The sequence below is a fragment of the Gossypium hirsutum genome, chromosome A11 (genome assembly GCF_007990345.1).
Source record: "Gossypium hirsutum isolate 1008001.06 chromosome A11, Gossypium_hirsutum_v2.1, whole genome shotgun sequence".
In the NCBI taxonomy this organism is placed as follows: Eukaryota; Viridiplantae; Streptophyta; class Magnoliopsida; order Malvales; family Malvaceae; genus Gossypium; species Gossypium hirsutum.
Window position 1 is genome coordinate 28,910,048 of NC_053434.1, and position 14,611 is coordinate 28,924,658.

Below are 14,611 nucleotides of genomic sequence, written 5' to 3' on the forward strand. Positions count from 1 at the left end.
TTCAATAAATGTCTACTTGAATAATCACAGTCTTTGTTAATATTAAAGTACTTTTGGTAATAAGAGATATAACTTATCATTCTGAATAGTGACATATCTTGATTAGTAACCAACTGACATAACTTTGGGTATTTAAGTGACATACCTTATCACTATAAATAGTGACAACTCTTGATCAATAATCAAGTGATACAACTCTTGGTTACTTATAACTTTGGCATAATGACTTATTTAACTTTTCAACTTAACAAAAAAAAAATCATTTTAGCCATTTATTTAATTTTTTTTTTGTTTTAGCATTTGAACTTGTATTTTTTGTCACATCACCTCAAAATAGATGGAAAAATTAATATTTGTAAACTCTACTAACACGGCATACATGTGGATTGCCATGTAAATGACATGTCAACATTTAATTACTTTTTTAAAATTTAAAAATATTAAAAATATTTTATAATATTTTATAATTTTAATGATTTTTAATTTTTAAAATTTTAAAAATTAATTAAATGCTGACATGTCATCCACGTGGCAATTCACATATAACATTAGCAAAGTAAAAAAAAAAGGTAATCTACAAAAATAGTTACTTTTGTTTGCCTCAGGTTACATTTTAGTCACTTATGTTTAAAATGTTACGTTTTAGTCACTTATGTTATTATTTTGTTACGAAGTGATCACTCTACTGTTAAGTTCCGTTATCTCTCTAACGGTAATCGTAGGTAACAGTCCAACTAGATTTTAGGTGCCAACTTAGATTTCTAAATGGGATGAAAATAAATTTTTAATTAAAAAAATTTAATTAATTAAAATTTTCAAATGTAAACCTTAACTAAAAAAACTGTTGATCTCCTCTTTTTAATTTTTCTTATGTCTCTTATTTTTTTCAATGGTGTTTTTTTTTCATTTGATTGGAAAAACTATTATTAAGATCAAAATAGTTGAAATCAACAATAAGAAAGAATAATCTGGAATACCCACAAAGAGATTGTGAACATACAAGTTGATTCAAATTAGAAAAAATTTAATTGAGAAACTAATTATTCAAGAACTGTGAAAGAACTAGAAAATATAATAATTAGGAACAACAACAATGAAAGTAACAGCCTTTTTTCTGAAAATTTTAAAATTAGCATGAATGAAACATGTTTCTAGTTGCATTTTATAGGATGTCTATTGACGCAAAATAAAATACATGTTTACAAACAATTTCAAAAAATAGAAGAAAATATCAAGAATTTTAATTTAGGGTTTTCATTAAATAATAAAAATCCAATCTTTTGTTTTTTAATACTGAATAAAAGAGATAGAGGAATATAAAGAAGACATACCTGAACCTTCCATTGAATCCATCTTTATGAAGCAGTCAATTTGATTTCAACTATTTTGATCTTAATAATAGTTTTTCCAGTCAAATGAGAAAAAAAACCCATTGAAAAAAAAGAAGAGATGGAAGAAAAATTAAAAAGAGGATATGAACAGTTTTTCAGTTAAGGTTTAGATTTAAAAATTTTAATTAATTAAAATTTTTAATTAAAAATCTATTTTCATCCCATTTAAAAATCCAAGTTGGCACTTAAAATCTAGTTGGACTGCCACGTAAGATTACCGTTAGAGAGATAACGGAACTTAACGGTAGAGTGATCACTTTGTAACAAAATAATAATATAAATGACTAAAATGTAACATTTCAAAGATAAGTAATTAAAATGCAATCTAAGCCAAACAAAAGTGACATTTTTATAGATTACCTAAAAAAAAAGTGAACTTTTTTCATTTGGGGTGATTTAACAAAAAAATATAAGCTTAAGAGCTAAAAAGATAAAAAAATTAAATAAATCGCTAAAATAGCTCTTTCTGTTTTTTTTTTATAAATTTAGAAGGTCAAATAAATCATTATACCTATAACTTTTCATTAACTTTTCATTTCCAACAAATATTTCACCTACATGTGAAAGACTTACAAAATTAATCTGAAGTTAAAAAGCTGAAACTAGACTTAATGAAATTTCATCCCTAACAACTCTAGTATTTTAATTTCCTATAGATAAAGTGTAGTAAAATCCTGAAGTTACTCCAGGATTTCATATCTTTTATCTACTCCAAAAACCATACTTGTGTCTTTTAATCAACGACAAAACAAACCCAACAATTTTATCCAGTCATTAGGATGGGTTTATACATGTTTAATTATATTGTAATTTCCTATAAATTATTACACACTAATAAAAGTTGTTTTCAAGCATTCGATAGCATCAAGGTAATTGTACCTCAATTCGATCGCGTTTGATAGTTTGCTGATGTAATGGCTTGCTTTGGTGGCTATTGCTTGTTCCTATGGCTTTGAATCCTCCTTTTCCTGTTTAGTAATGGAGGCCTGATTGAAGTGTAAGTTTTTCCTGAGCAGTCCAACTCGGACTTTAGATTGATCGGCTTTCGAGTGAACTGTGACTCTCGTTCAAGTGTACTAAGATTGTTGAAAGCTTTGGCTCATTTGGAGCTATTGCTCTTGCTGCATGTAAACCTATTGGAAAAACATTTGTTAAGGACCCTCCAGCAGTATCAAGCCCTTTCTCAAGAATCGTAAGAGATTTCATAGCAGCCACACTTGGTTTTGATTTTGCCCAAGCCCTGTTTTCACGATCCACCCTGGGGAGAGTTGTACAAGTATTTCATCTTCTAAATGTTTATTAACTACTGGATTATTATCTACTTCTTTAGGGATTTTGAAGAAGGTCGTGATGTTGAAGTACTTGAAGCCATGACTTGTACGGAAGAACCAAGGCTGTTTATTGATGATTTACATTCAAACTCCTTAATGATAGTGAGATTATTTAGTTTCCAGGATTCCCAGTGCTTTGATAAAAAGAAACAGGGGTTTGTACTAGAAGCTTAGAAAATTATTATAAAAAGCCAGCATAGTAACATACAAAGAAGATAAGGGTTTCTCAGTGGATTACTGCAAAGTTTAGCAACACTTGTTTAAAAATTACAAAATCTCAGCCGAGAATAAACAAATTCATACAAGACTTGTTTATGAATCAAGCTGAGCATACCAGACACCAGTGATCTTGACATCCTTTGGAGTCTTGGCACCCAAGTCAGTGTCAGATGGCTGAAGGCTCTCGAACACACCGATAACTTCACCGGTCTCCGGCTTGCTCTTTGTGACGCTCAAGGTGATTTTCCCTGATGAAGATGCAGCACTCTTGTTGTTCTCCTTGGCTAGCTCTTCCTCATCCCCTCTTCCTCCAGCAGGCAAGGCCACTGCATTATCGTAACCGGTTGAGCCACCCCTTCCCTTTGGGTCCAAGAAAGATGAGCCACGGTAGGATGGTACAAGGAAGTCTCCTCCAAAGCTATCAGGTTTGCCTGATGCAACCAATTGCTTGATGGTGAACAGGAAAGGCACACGCTCACCACCAGGAAGCTGAACTGTGACGGCAGCATAATCAATCCCATCTTTCTCCTCGAATTTGAGGGTGCCATCGGTAGATACCTCGAAAGGGCCCTCGATTTCGTCAAGGGTGTAGGTTAAACGGGTCATGAGCTTGGTGTTTTGGAACTCAGGAGGGGCATTCTTGTTAACCCCCTCAGCCTTGACAGTGAAGGAAGTGGGCTCCAAGCAGAACTTCTTGGCGTAGTATTTGCCAGGCTTGAAGGCAAAAGAGTCGACACCACCATCGATGGTTGGGCACTGGTTAGCAGTTCCTGTTCCTTTGACTTCCATGTATGTCTTGCTTTGGATTTCAGCGTAGGTTAGCCGCTTTGAAACTCCTTCAGCGCTTGCTCCCTTCAAAACAAACCAGTCATTGTAACATATTTGTTCAGATCACGGATCGTATATGATCCTTATGTATGCAATCAATGATACTTGGCTCAAATGAAAAATCCAAATGACAAAGTTACAACACCATGCAAGCTCATTAAGAATCCTACCTAAGCTACATAAAAATAAATACAGAAATTTGAAGCAAGTGAGAGGCGAGAAGTACATACCGAGACAACAAGAGCAGATGTAGCAAGAGCGAAACCAGCGAGCTTGGTAGCATCAACACACTTCAGAGCCAAGTCCTTGAGGTCAGTTTGCAAAGAGCAGGTAAGCCTAGCACCAACAGGCTCCAAACCGAAGGCCTTAGAAACGCTCTGGGAGGACCTGAGCGGCACATTGGTCCTTGATGGTGCAGCAACCTTGATTGGTTGCATCAGGGTAGCTGCAGCTTGAAGTGAGACCGCCATTGTTACGAACTATTGGAAAACAAAGAAGAGAGAGTTGTTTTAGTGAGAGCGTAGGGGAAATTTAGGGGCCAATTATGTTGGTGGCAATGGTGAGAGTAAAGATAAGGGGATAGGATATGGGAAGTTCCCATTGGTGGATGAAGGTAATGTATTTGGTTTCAGGGTATGACACGTGGAGATTTTGTGAAATGGGATAAAAATAGGTGTTAGTCATAGTGGATGATGTGGAGGGACTACAGATTTTCTTAAAGTTAGTTCTGCCATACAAATTCTGGTGGTTGGCCTTCCTCCACTTGGGCAATCGTGCTCAGAGAGTACTTTGAGTTGGAAATCATTTGGTTAAAATATGCTGTTAGTCCCTATATTTTGATACAATCTGAGATTTAGTCTTTGTACTTAAAAAATTTTAAAAATTAAATCCTACTTTTTTTTTCTTAAAATCTCAGTGCAATCATCAAAATCACAAGTACTTTCTGTCAAAAATTTTTAATTTTTCATAAGTATTTTTTGTCAAATTTTGTTAACTTGAAATTTTGATTAGGTTTTTCTCATATGATGTGACATATGATTGATAGAAAATAAATATATTAAGTTGAAAAATTTTGTTAGAAACTACCAACAAAGATAATAATTGAACTAGGATTTTTAAATTGAAAAATTAGAATGATTGATTTTTTTTTTTACATTGTAAGTATAGGGACAAAATTTCAAATCCTACACAAGTACAGGGACCAAATAATTTTCATTAGCTTCTGTTGTGTTTGGGTTCCGTTTGGATGTAAAAAGTGTCCAAAGTAGCAAGCCCAACCCAAACTAGAAGAGAAGTAAAATCATAAAATAATGATGATGGCCCATGCAGGTCTCGAACCTGCGACCTTCGCGTTATTAGCACGACGCTCTAACCAGCTGAGCTAATAGGCCTTGATGGCAAATACGATTTTATTATATAAATGAAGAGGCTACAAGATTTCGTATAATAGTTCAATAATTCATACACGTGGAAAGACAGATTCGTCATTGACGATTATCAACGAGAATTGACAGTGTTTGTGGGAAAACCAGTCTAAAATAACCAACCCCTTTCTTTATTCCTCTGCTTAATTTATTCATATATTAGCCCTATCATTACTCTTAAGGCAGCACCCTATGACATCTGGCATGCATCCACAGCATTTATGAAGATTGCTGGTTACCTGCAAAACAAAACTTTAAAGTTGTTTCATATTCATATTCAACCAAAAACATCAAGCTTGGCTTTTTTGTCCCTAGCTCGCTTATCATGATCTTCATCTTTCCTTTCGCTTTTTTGAAACAACAGGTTTAAATGTCAACAAATAAAAATACCCATTTTCCTAGTATGTTGTTGTTGGGTATTGAAGTAAAGATTAGACGACCTCAAAGAGCAACTAAAACTATGACAAGTAACCTCATATACCAAAAAGTCAAAGAAAAACTATAACCTGAAACTGGGGTTGCAGGTTGCTGATTATTGTTGTTGTTTGTCGCATTAGTTGTGGATGGTATGACAACGCCAGGCCATGATCGGCACATGCAGTGTTTTCCCACATCTATGCTGGCATAGAGTGTGGATAGATGTTTCCCACAACCACCCCAAGTGTACTTTCCACATTGCCTGCAATCCACCCTGTAACACATTCTTTAGGAATTTCTTTGCTGGCAAGATTTTTAAATCTTGTACTGATATTTGATATTGCTTCACATCTCTTTATCCTTCTCCTTTTTCGGTCTTTAAAATGAAACGTTTGCTTTGATGTAATCGAACACATTGTTGCATAATTAGCTAAATAGTAAAATAGAAACTTTGCCTGCTTATCTTCTTGTTTGTATCGCTTTGGCTAGTTATATTCCTGTCGTCCAATTCACTCACAACTATCCTTTCCGCCCATGTTTTCATAATAATAACAATAATTGTCGATAGATATGTTAATGCATTAAAAAAGCTTGGCACTGTTTAAAATTCACCAATAGCAACAAAAAAGGATAAATGCATGTCGCAATACAAAAATTCCAATCAGGCTTTTAAATGTAGGGAAATGATTATATCTAACCATTGATGTACCGCAATTACATATTAGATACATTACTATATGAGAGCTTTGCACGAAAATGGTAAGAGTTTTTCAGAAGCATATTACAGCAGAATATATCAATTATGAATACAGGCAACCAAAACTGTAGTTTGCTACTACAGATGGTAAGATTCAACGGCAGACCCCGATAACTACTAGTTAGGCATTATCAAAATCTAGGACCCAAAATCCGGAGGCACTGATGCCACCTCCCTCAGATTATGGGTGGATTGCAGGTTTCTTTATTGAGCTCAATTCTACGGCACCTGCACTCATCAAAACACACTTCACTCCTCTTCCTACGATGCCAAGATGTGTGACAGCCGCGGCCCCATTTGTGTGAGCAGTGGAAACAGTTGGAGAGTCAAAATGATCTACATTGCTGTTAGCAGGAGACATATGTGAAGAGTTCACTGCAGCAGGAGATGCATTATTCTCACCGCCCCTTGCCTTGCCAGATGCCATTCCCTGGATTTCTGCAATAATCAACGTTGGGTCGGAGATCAGCTGCTCTAGATCTTCAAGCTACAAATATGGAAATAGACAGAATAATAAAGTATGTTTTACATCATTATTGTTTAGTTCAAATAGATCATCAAAATTGCACTTGCCTTCTTTTCCAGGTCTTCAGCAAGTCCAACAAGATTGTCAATTTCTGCTTCTTTATCTGTCAATTTCTGCTTCTTTATCTTTGACAGATAGAACAGTCTGAGAGCCCTTAGACAGTTGTTCACCGTCACCAAATTCAGAGGCAGCTGAAGATGATGCTAATCCAGTGGAAATCATTATCTCATTCGTGAGCCGTTGCACCCGAGACTTGCAAACTGAGATGGCCTTCTGACCGTATGGAATTGCTTCTTTGGGGTTTGAGCCAATCTCCAAACACGTACAAATCCGAAAATTCCTAAATTATAGAGTTAAGCAGAAAATATAAAAACTGAATGACATTGAAGGTTTGACTTAGGGAGATCCACATTTCTTCAACTGACCAAGATACCGCATTATTTAATTGAACCGGGGACAACCAAAGAAACAAAGATATTTCAACCTTAACAAGGATACAGTTCAGCTATTTGCCGGTGATCTGGTTCAACCAGCTGTTGCAAAATGGATAGAGCTTTCTGGTAACTGCCAAGTTAAGATTCAATGTCCTCTAAAGAAGCATAACAGAAAAAAAGCATGGATGCTTCAATAAAAACTGGTAAAGAGGGTTCCTCCTCCCCATCCCAACAAAGCATACACAAGCTACAACGAGCAGTCAAGTACTGACCTCTTTCCAAGTCAACTTCAGCCAATGCAGATAAAATACTCCACTTTCTCCATGGTGTCACCCAACTGCTGTTTTTCAGCAATTGCCCTCGCAATATCTAGCATTTTCAATGCCAAATCCAAATCCAATTCCGATTCATCCACGTCCTCATTTGCTTCAGCTTCAATCACATCAGTGTCGCTATCGTCACTATCCTCGTCTTTTTCACCTGAAACACAGAACTAAATCCAACTGGATGTGTAAAAGAACAGTTAACAATTTAGTTTATGAACTATAACATTGATCGTGGAGCAGCTGTTATGCACAATTCACAACAATGTGAACGAAAATGAAAGAGATTCAACTACAACGCTCAATTCAACTAGAGGTAAATAATCCCCTCAGAAGACATACTGCCATCCTGTTCCGAATTGCTTGATACAGAAGCAACTGAAGATTCCCGAGTTACAACACCTTTGGTCGGCCCCTCTTTGTTTGAGTCTTGCAGAATCTCACCATCCTTTTCCGGAACAGAAACCAGAGGACCAGTCTCCTCTTGAGCCTTGCACAGCAGTGCACGTCCATACAGATAGTACACGTTGAGACATGCGACTGCAAGTTCACCGTGATGCAAAGCCCTAATATGAAAAAACCTTAAATAGTTAAATATAACTTCAGCTACAAATGGCAATTCACTAAACCTCTGTTTGATTGTTTTTTGCACCTAATTGCACTTTGAAACTATCTTAATTACTTCACAGAACATAAATTATAATAATGCAAGTTAATGAAAAAAGTTAAAATTTTTATTTTTCTTAAAAAGAAAGGGAAAAAAAATTAAAATTTTTATTTTTCTTAAAAAGAAAGGGAAAAAAAATTAAAATTAAAAAGGGGGGGTAAAACCAAACCCTGAATCATAGATTTAGTTTATTTCCTCATAAATTAAATAAAAAATGGAAAAGAGATCAGATGAAACAGAAGCACAAGGTTTAAACCTGATTTCAAGGGCACGGCGAAAGAAATGGGCAGCTTGGGTGAAATCGTTTTCTTTAAAAGCCTTGGATCCTTTCTCCGTCAACTCATCTGCGAACTCCAGCGCCTTCGCTCGGCCAATATCCGGAGCAATCCCACAGCTTTCAGTGTTGTTCTCATTATTGCATGTAGACTCGGTACCTCCACGAACCGCAGATTCGATAGTGGCTTCTATTGAACCTTGCGCTTCTAGGGTTTCCACCTTTTTCGGTTCTGGTGTTTGCTCTGTCGTCGTCACCGGCACCGCCGTAACTTCTTCTTCAGCCATCACTTTTTTTCTTTAATATTTACCGAAAAATACAAAAGTATGGATAATCGAAAACAGGTCTTAGGCTTTCTCTTGCCCGCCTTCCAGAAATCCTTTCTGGCGGAAAATCGAGGTTTGAAAGGAAAGACCGAAACCTTGAACGACAAGCTTTAAAGGAGAGAAATGAAGGGTACTTTCGTAATTGAAAGGAAAAAGGTGTCTTTTTTGTCAAATTATTATCAGTGTCAGACGATTCTGTCATTTTGATTTGGAAAGGTTAGGCTCTGAGGAAATGAAAGCAAAAAATGGTTTCCACAACGACTCCACTCTCTCTCAGTCCGCTGTATGTTTTTATATAAATATAATGCCTGCTGGAATTATAGAATCTTGTTGATGGTATATATTTAAAAATGATAAAAGAGAGCTGATGAGATTTAACAATCTTCCAAACAAAACGATTATAGTATTGTAATCACTTTACTAATCGAATTTAAACACTTTCCGGGTTTCAACATTGATTAACATTTTGTGAAAAGAAAAGAAAATTTTTATAGGATGAATAGTATTCACAAAGCAGTTGTTGTTCAGGTCTCATCATTCTCGCCGAGATGAATTACCCAACAAGCTGTTTGTTGAAGGTGAGCTCTGTCCACTTGACCAATGATCTTGTACTGATATAGGAGACCTATTTTTTACGTCTTCTAATAAGGTGGTTAAACATTCTCCTTCCCTTTGCTTCAACTTCATCAGCCTCCGGCTTCCCACATCGGACATCTCCGTTGACTTGTTGAATGATTTCTCACTTTCTTCGTCTGAGGAAGCTGCAGGAGACTCGATGCACATGCCTGGAACCCAAGCGCTGAGTCTGATGTGTTCTAGCTCTTCTGCGACTTCGATCATGGTTGGCCTCATGTCCCGATGAGAAGCGAGGCATCTAAATGCTAGCTCGGCCACATTATGAATTGATGAAAGTGTCCAAGCATCTCTATGTGGATCAAGGTATGGATCAATTATCTCATCCACGCAGCCTCTTCCTATCCTATCGATAGCAAGTGCAGCTAAGTTTACTTCATTATGAGCGCGTGAAAAGTCGACCACTTTCAGCGCAGTTATTATCTCCACAAGAACCACCCCGAAACTGTATACATCACTTTTATCTGAAAGATGGAAGTATTGATGGTATTGAGGATCAAGATACCCTGGTGTTCCTTGAGGGGCAGTTGAGATGTGGGATGATTCAGCCATCCCAAGCCTGGAAAGACCAAAATCAGCTACCTTTGATCTATAGTTGTAATCCAAGAGGATATTGCTAGACTTAATATCTCGGTGAAAAATAGGCGGATTCACGGAGTGAAGATAGGCAATTGCCTTAGCAGTTTCAGCAGCTATTGTGAGCCTTACTGTCCATGGAAGTCCTGAACCCCTCTCTCTTTGTAGATGCTGTGATAAAGTTCCATTCGGCATAAACTCATAGACCAGCATAGGTTCACCCTCCTCCATGCAGCAACCTAAGAGGCGGACGAGATTTGGGTGACTGACCGAGGAAAGGAGCTTAATCTCATTCATTACTTGGTCAATACTGTCAGGATCTCTATATCTGAACCTTTTTATGGCAACCCAGTTATCGCTGTGGAGTTTCCCTGCATAAACTGTCCCATAGGCTCCGGTTCCCAGTCTCTGTTTATCACAGAAGCCATTAGTAGCTCTTTCAATTTCTCTATAGGCATAGCAAGGAACACTTGAATTGCCTGCGGCTTCAGATAGAAGGCGCTTTGCACTCATCTGTTTGTTGATGTTATTAGAACGCCGTCGCAAATAGAAACATACAAGAGCCACAATACCCATTAGCAATGCCCCACCAACAAGCCCTAAGAAATTAAACAATGTGGTCCATTAGTCACTTAAAGAAGAGAACACAAAATCTATAAGAGGGATGGATGATGAACACATTAATACAATTATTTTGAATTACAGCCAAATTACCTCCAACCAGAACACCGACTCTTGTAGTTCCCCCGCATTTGCCAGAAATGTATTTTGAAGCATTGCAGCTGGGCACTGATTAATGTAGCATTCAGAAACATATTGTCAAAAACTATAGGCATGAAACCGATAAAATATGCAAATGTTGACTTTCCGATAGACAAGCACCGATCAGAATCAAGAAGACATTTGTGTATTTGTTGCTAAAATATTTTCATAAATGTAGTGCATAGTTGATACGAAGATCCTTCTAACAAGTTGTTTACCAAAGAAGTTAAATTTCGGCCATATTTCCTAAATTACAAATCCGTATACTTTAGGAGGTGTGAATTACCATATCCAAATCTACTTTTATGCATGCCCTTAACTTCCACGAGGGAGCCAAGTCAAATATCAGACAAAGATGTAAAGCAAAACAGTACATTGTGTCCAAGAATGGAAAACTCCATTAGTTTTGCCAAGTCAACAACGCTGTTTTTTGTTGACGTTGACCTCATTGTTGCCTTTCTTGAAGAGGCTTAGAATTATGGATAATGATGAAGGTGAGCGATCAGTTGACCCTCACAGCCAATTTTAGCCACCATTGAGGTTGAAAATTCATGACGCGCATTACCGGTAAAAAAAAGTTTCATCTTTTGGTGCAATTCAACCACTAAATAAGATGCAACTTTACATGCAGAAACTCTTGATGTTGGTTCGTAGTAATGCCAAAAATTGATGAACCATAGTGCAAAAGCATCAAATTGTATATGATTTCACCAAGAGATCAACTCCTACAATTCTACGCCATTTTCTTTTCAAATGTAGTTAAACTGTTAAAGCTACCATTTCTAGAGATACATTACTAGTCAAGAATCCCACAATAATTTTGCTCTAAAATCCAAGTCAAAAAAAAAAAAAAAACAACCCGACAAAATAAAATAATTAGTAAAACAAAATCTTTGACTTGGAAGAGTTGACTAACCTCTCCGGCAACCACCGCCTTCTTTGAATCCATCTCCTTCAAACCCTTCCTTGCAAAAACACTTACACCCCACCGTCTTGTTACCATTCTTGACGTCCGTACGGTTAGCGTTTGGGTCGCAATTACAGTCTTTAACCCACCATTCCAATTTAACTCGTTCCAAATCCACAGAGACCGCTGAGTTCCTCGCCGGGTCAACTACAATAGCGGTAGAGGAAAACAAGAAACGGCACTGCGTTTTATTAACTTCCTCGAAACTCAACAGCCGGACGCCGTCACCGCCGCTAGAGAAACAGCTTATGTTGTCACTCCTAGCAGCACAAGGGCCAGCTTGAAACGACCTTTCTAGAAACATTGGCCTTATTTCACAAGGACCTGGTAAGGGGTTGGAACAGTTTTGGAGAAGGAGAGTGTTGTCCACCGAAAGCGCGTAGTTCTCACCGAAGAGAACGGCGAGTGAAGCAAGCGGTCGGTAGCATTTGGCGTGAAGGTCGATGATGATGTCCTTGGAAGTTATGTTGAGGACAAGGAATTCTCCAATTCCGACCCCGGTCGAGTTGCAGTTGAGTTGGATGGGGCAACCCGGTGTGAATCCGAATGGAAAGGGTAAGGGGCTTGAGAAATTGCTGGTTTCGCAGGAGCCTTGGCACTTGTTGTTCTCCGAGTTAACTGAGTTTGCTCGGTAGATAACAAAAAGAAATGTTATGGTTATTGAGAAGGGTAATTTTGCATAGCACGGCATATTTTTCGATTCTCAAAGAAGAAAACAGAGCGACATCAGCTTCCTACAAAAAAAAAACAGAGCTTGAATAAGAGGAACAGAGTAAAAGGTAAAACATGTAGTTATTGAAAAAAAAAAAAGAGGAGTTATTGGGGGGGGAGAGGGAGTTAAAGCAGATCGATTGATGGCGTTGGGAAGTCCATCTAAACTCAATAAATGCTAATACAAAGAAAGGTCAATGCATTGTAAATTCGGGAAATTTCTTTCAAAAAGGAAATTTTTAATGAATGGGCTTGGTTTAGTTGAGAATATTTATGAGCTTAACTTGTTCTTGTTTCTTCTTCAATGGCTGCAACAATTGCCTCTTCTTTATTTCAATAACAGAGCTTCAAATAAATAAATATCTGAGCTTTGTTAACGCTTCTTTAGAAGTACTTTGATTTTGGGTTTTTGGTTTTCATTTCAAATCAAACAAAAAAAAAAGAAGAGAATTTTGGAGAAGAAGAGGAAATGGGAAATGAGAGTTGAAAGTTTTTAAATATAACACAAGAAGAGTTGTTAAAAACTCCATTGACAAGTGTTTAGTGAATTAATTATTATGAAATAACTGTTTTACCCTTTTAAGTTTGGGAAGATGAGGGAAATGATTAGACGGAAATGTCCTTCAAAAAGTAGGTTAAATTACGGAGATAGACCAAACCAGATATTATATTGTGGGTCAGCACCGCACACAATAAAAAAATGGGTTTCGAGTTTTGACTAATAACATAAATATATATTTTTTAACAAATGTGTGAAGGAATCCACATCATTACTCAGCATAAAAACAATAATATTTTAGCAAATTTTAAATTTTATTTCTTATTTAATTAATTTTTAATTTTAATTCATCGAATATGTTTTATTTATGATTTATATTATAAACATTGAAGTAGAATCTTGAATTTTAATCCTATAAATAAAAAAATAACTCTTAAAACAATTTTTTTCAATTAAAATCCAATGAAATTAGTCAACGAGTGCTTAATATCATTGACAAATGGTGAGACTCTAGGTTTTAAGTATCTAGATTCGAATTTTATTATGCACAATTGTCATGTGTAAGTATCTCAATCTTAACCTGTGTGGCTTTTATAAGTGAATTTTGTTCAATTATATTTTGATTCTTTATGCGTTTGTAATTGTATTGGTTTGATTACATACTTCAACTTAGGTTAGTTTTTTTCTCTCTTTTTTTTTAAATCATTTTTTAAGTATTTGGGTGGGTTGCCTTTTTTTTTATGGTTTGAAACTATTAATTTGAGCTAAAGAACAATTCAACCAATTCACAATTTGCTCGTCAACCCTAATTCTGAGTTGTTCACTCTAAAATCGATCTAACCCTTTTAACTAAATTAATATATTAGTCAGTTCTTGATCTAATTTAGTTTTGGCTATGTTACTTTAAGTGCCAACAAAAGGTTTAATCACTGCTCCTTTATACAGTTGACTCTCCTTCCTTTACTATAATAAAGATATACTAGATTATCACGCACCTACATTATAGGTGAAAAATTATGTAATAAATATATTTACTAAAAGTACATATAAAAATAAAATGAATCTTAAATGAAAAAATTAAATATTTAAAATTCGTTGCTTCAGAAGTTCAAATTTTACTACGATTAAATATTTATTGATTTTATATAAAAATATAAAATGAAAAAAAAACATCTTATAAAAATTAAGATTAATTTAACAATCTTGTAACAAAAAATTATTATAATAATTTCTCAATTGAACTGCTATTCAATAGACTCATGACATTAACTCATTTAATATAAGTATAGATATAAAATATTGTTATAACAATTATATGGCTTTTTTTTCAATTTAGTGATATTATTTAATTTGTTATAAAAATAAGTTATACTGTTTAATATATTAAAAGTGGATTAGACTTTGATTGAGCGGTAAAAATTAAGATTTTTTTTTTAAATTAAGAAATTTTAATTTCATTTCATTTGGTATTTATATTGAAGTTGTCTAATTATATTTTATTATTTTATAGGGTTTCATTAATTTAATAGTGCTAGGTGAATGTGAT

At 35.6% G+C, this 14,611-nt stretch overlaps 3 protein-coding genes and 1 non-coding gene across 4 annotated transcripts; all 4 read right to left on the reverse strand.

Moving 5' to 3' along the window:
* Positions 1-2,922: 2,922 nt before the first annotated feature.
* On the reverse strand, positions 2,923-4,571 carry LOC107896988 (oxygen-evolving enhancer protein 1, chloroplastic). Its single transcript, XM_016822316.2, has 2 exons — positions 4,000-4,571; positions 2,923-3,793 (listed from the first exon to the last, which is right to left on the reverse strand). Exons 1-2 carry the CDS (start codon positions 4,237-4,239, stop codon positions 3,035-3,037), a joined length of 999 nt encoding a protein of 332 aa, XP_016677805.1. The 5' UTR covers positions 4,240-4,571; the 3' UTR covers positions 2,923-3,034.
* Positions 4,572-5,086: 515 nt separating this feature from the next.
* On the reverse strand, positions 5,087-5,160 carry TRNAI-AAU (transfer RNA isoleucine (anticodon AAU)). Its single transcript has one exon. It is a non-coding gene; the product is annotated as a tRNA-Ile (tRNA).
* A 1,126-nt stretch (positions 5,161-6,286) lies between these two features.
* LOC107958535 (uncharacterized) lies at positions 6,287-8,878 on the reverse strand. Its single transcript, XM_041082051.1, is given in 8 exon segments — positions 6,287-6,854; positions 6,941-7,000; positions 7,002-7,233; positions 7,392-7,482; positions 7,600-7,636; positions 7,638-7,820; positions 8,021-8,216; positions 8,574-8,878. Coding segments are annotated over 8 exon segments (1,410 nt in total). The 3' UTR covers positions 6,287-6,548.
* Positions 8,879-9,300: 422 nt separating this feature from the next.
* On the reverse strand, positions 9,301-13,116 carry LOC107896996 (wall-associated receptor kinase-like 14). The gene is made up of 4 exons (XM_016822327.2): positions 12,851-13,116; positions 11,805-12,589; positions 10,841-10,915; positions 9,301-10,725 (listed from the first exon to the last, which is right to left on the reverse strand). The coding sequence occupies exons 2-4, from the start codon at positions 12,544-12,546 to the stop codon at positions 9,452-9,454; spliced, it is 2,091 nt and encodes a 696-aa protein (XP_016677816.2). The 5' UTR covers positions 12,547-12,589; positions 12,851-13,116; the 3' UTR covers positions 9,301-9,451.
* Positions 13,117-14,611: the final 1,495 nt, after the last annotated feature.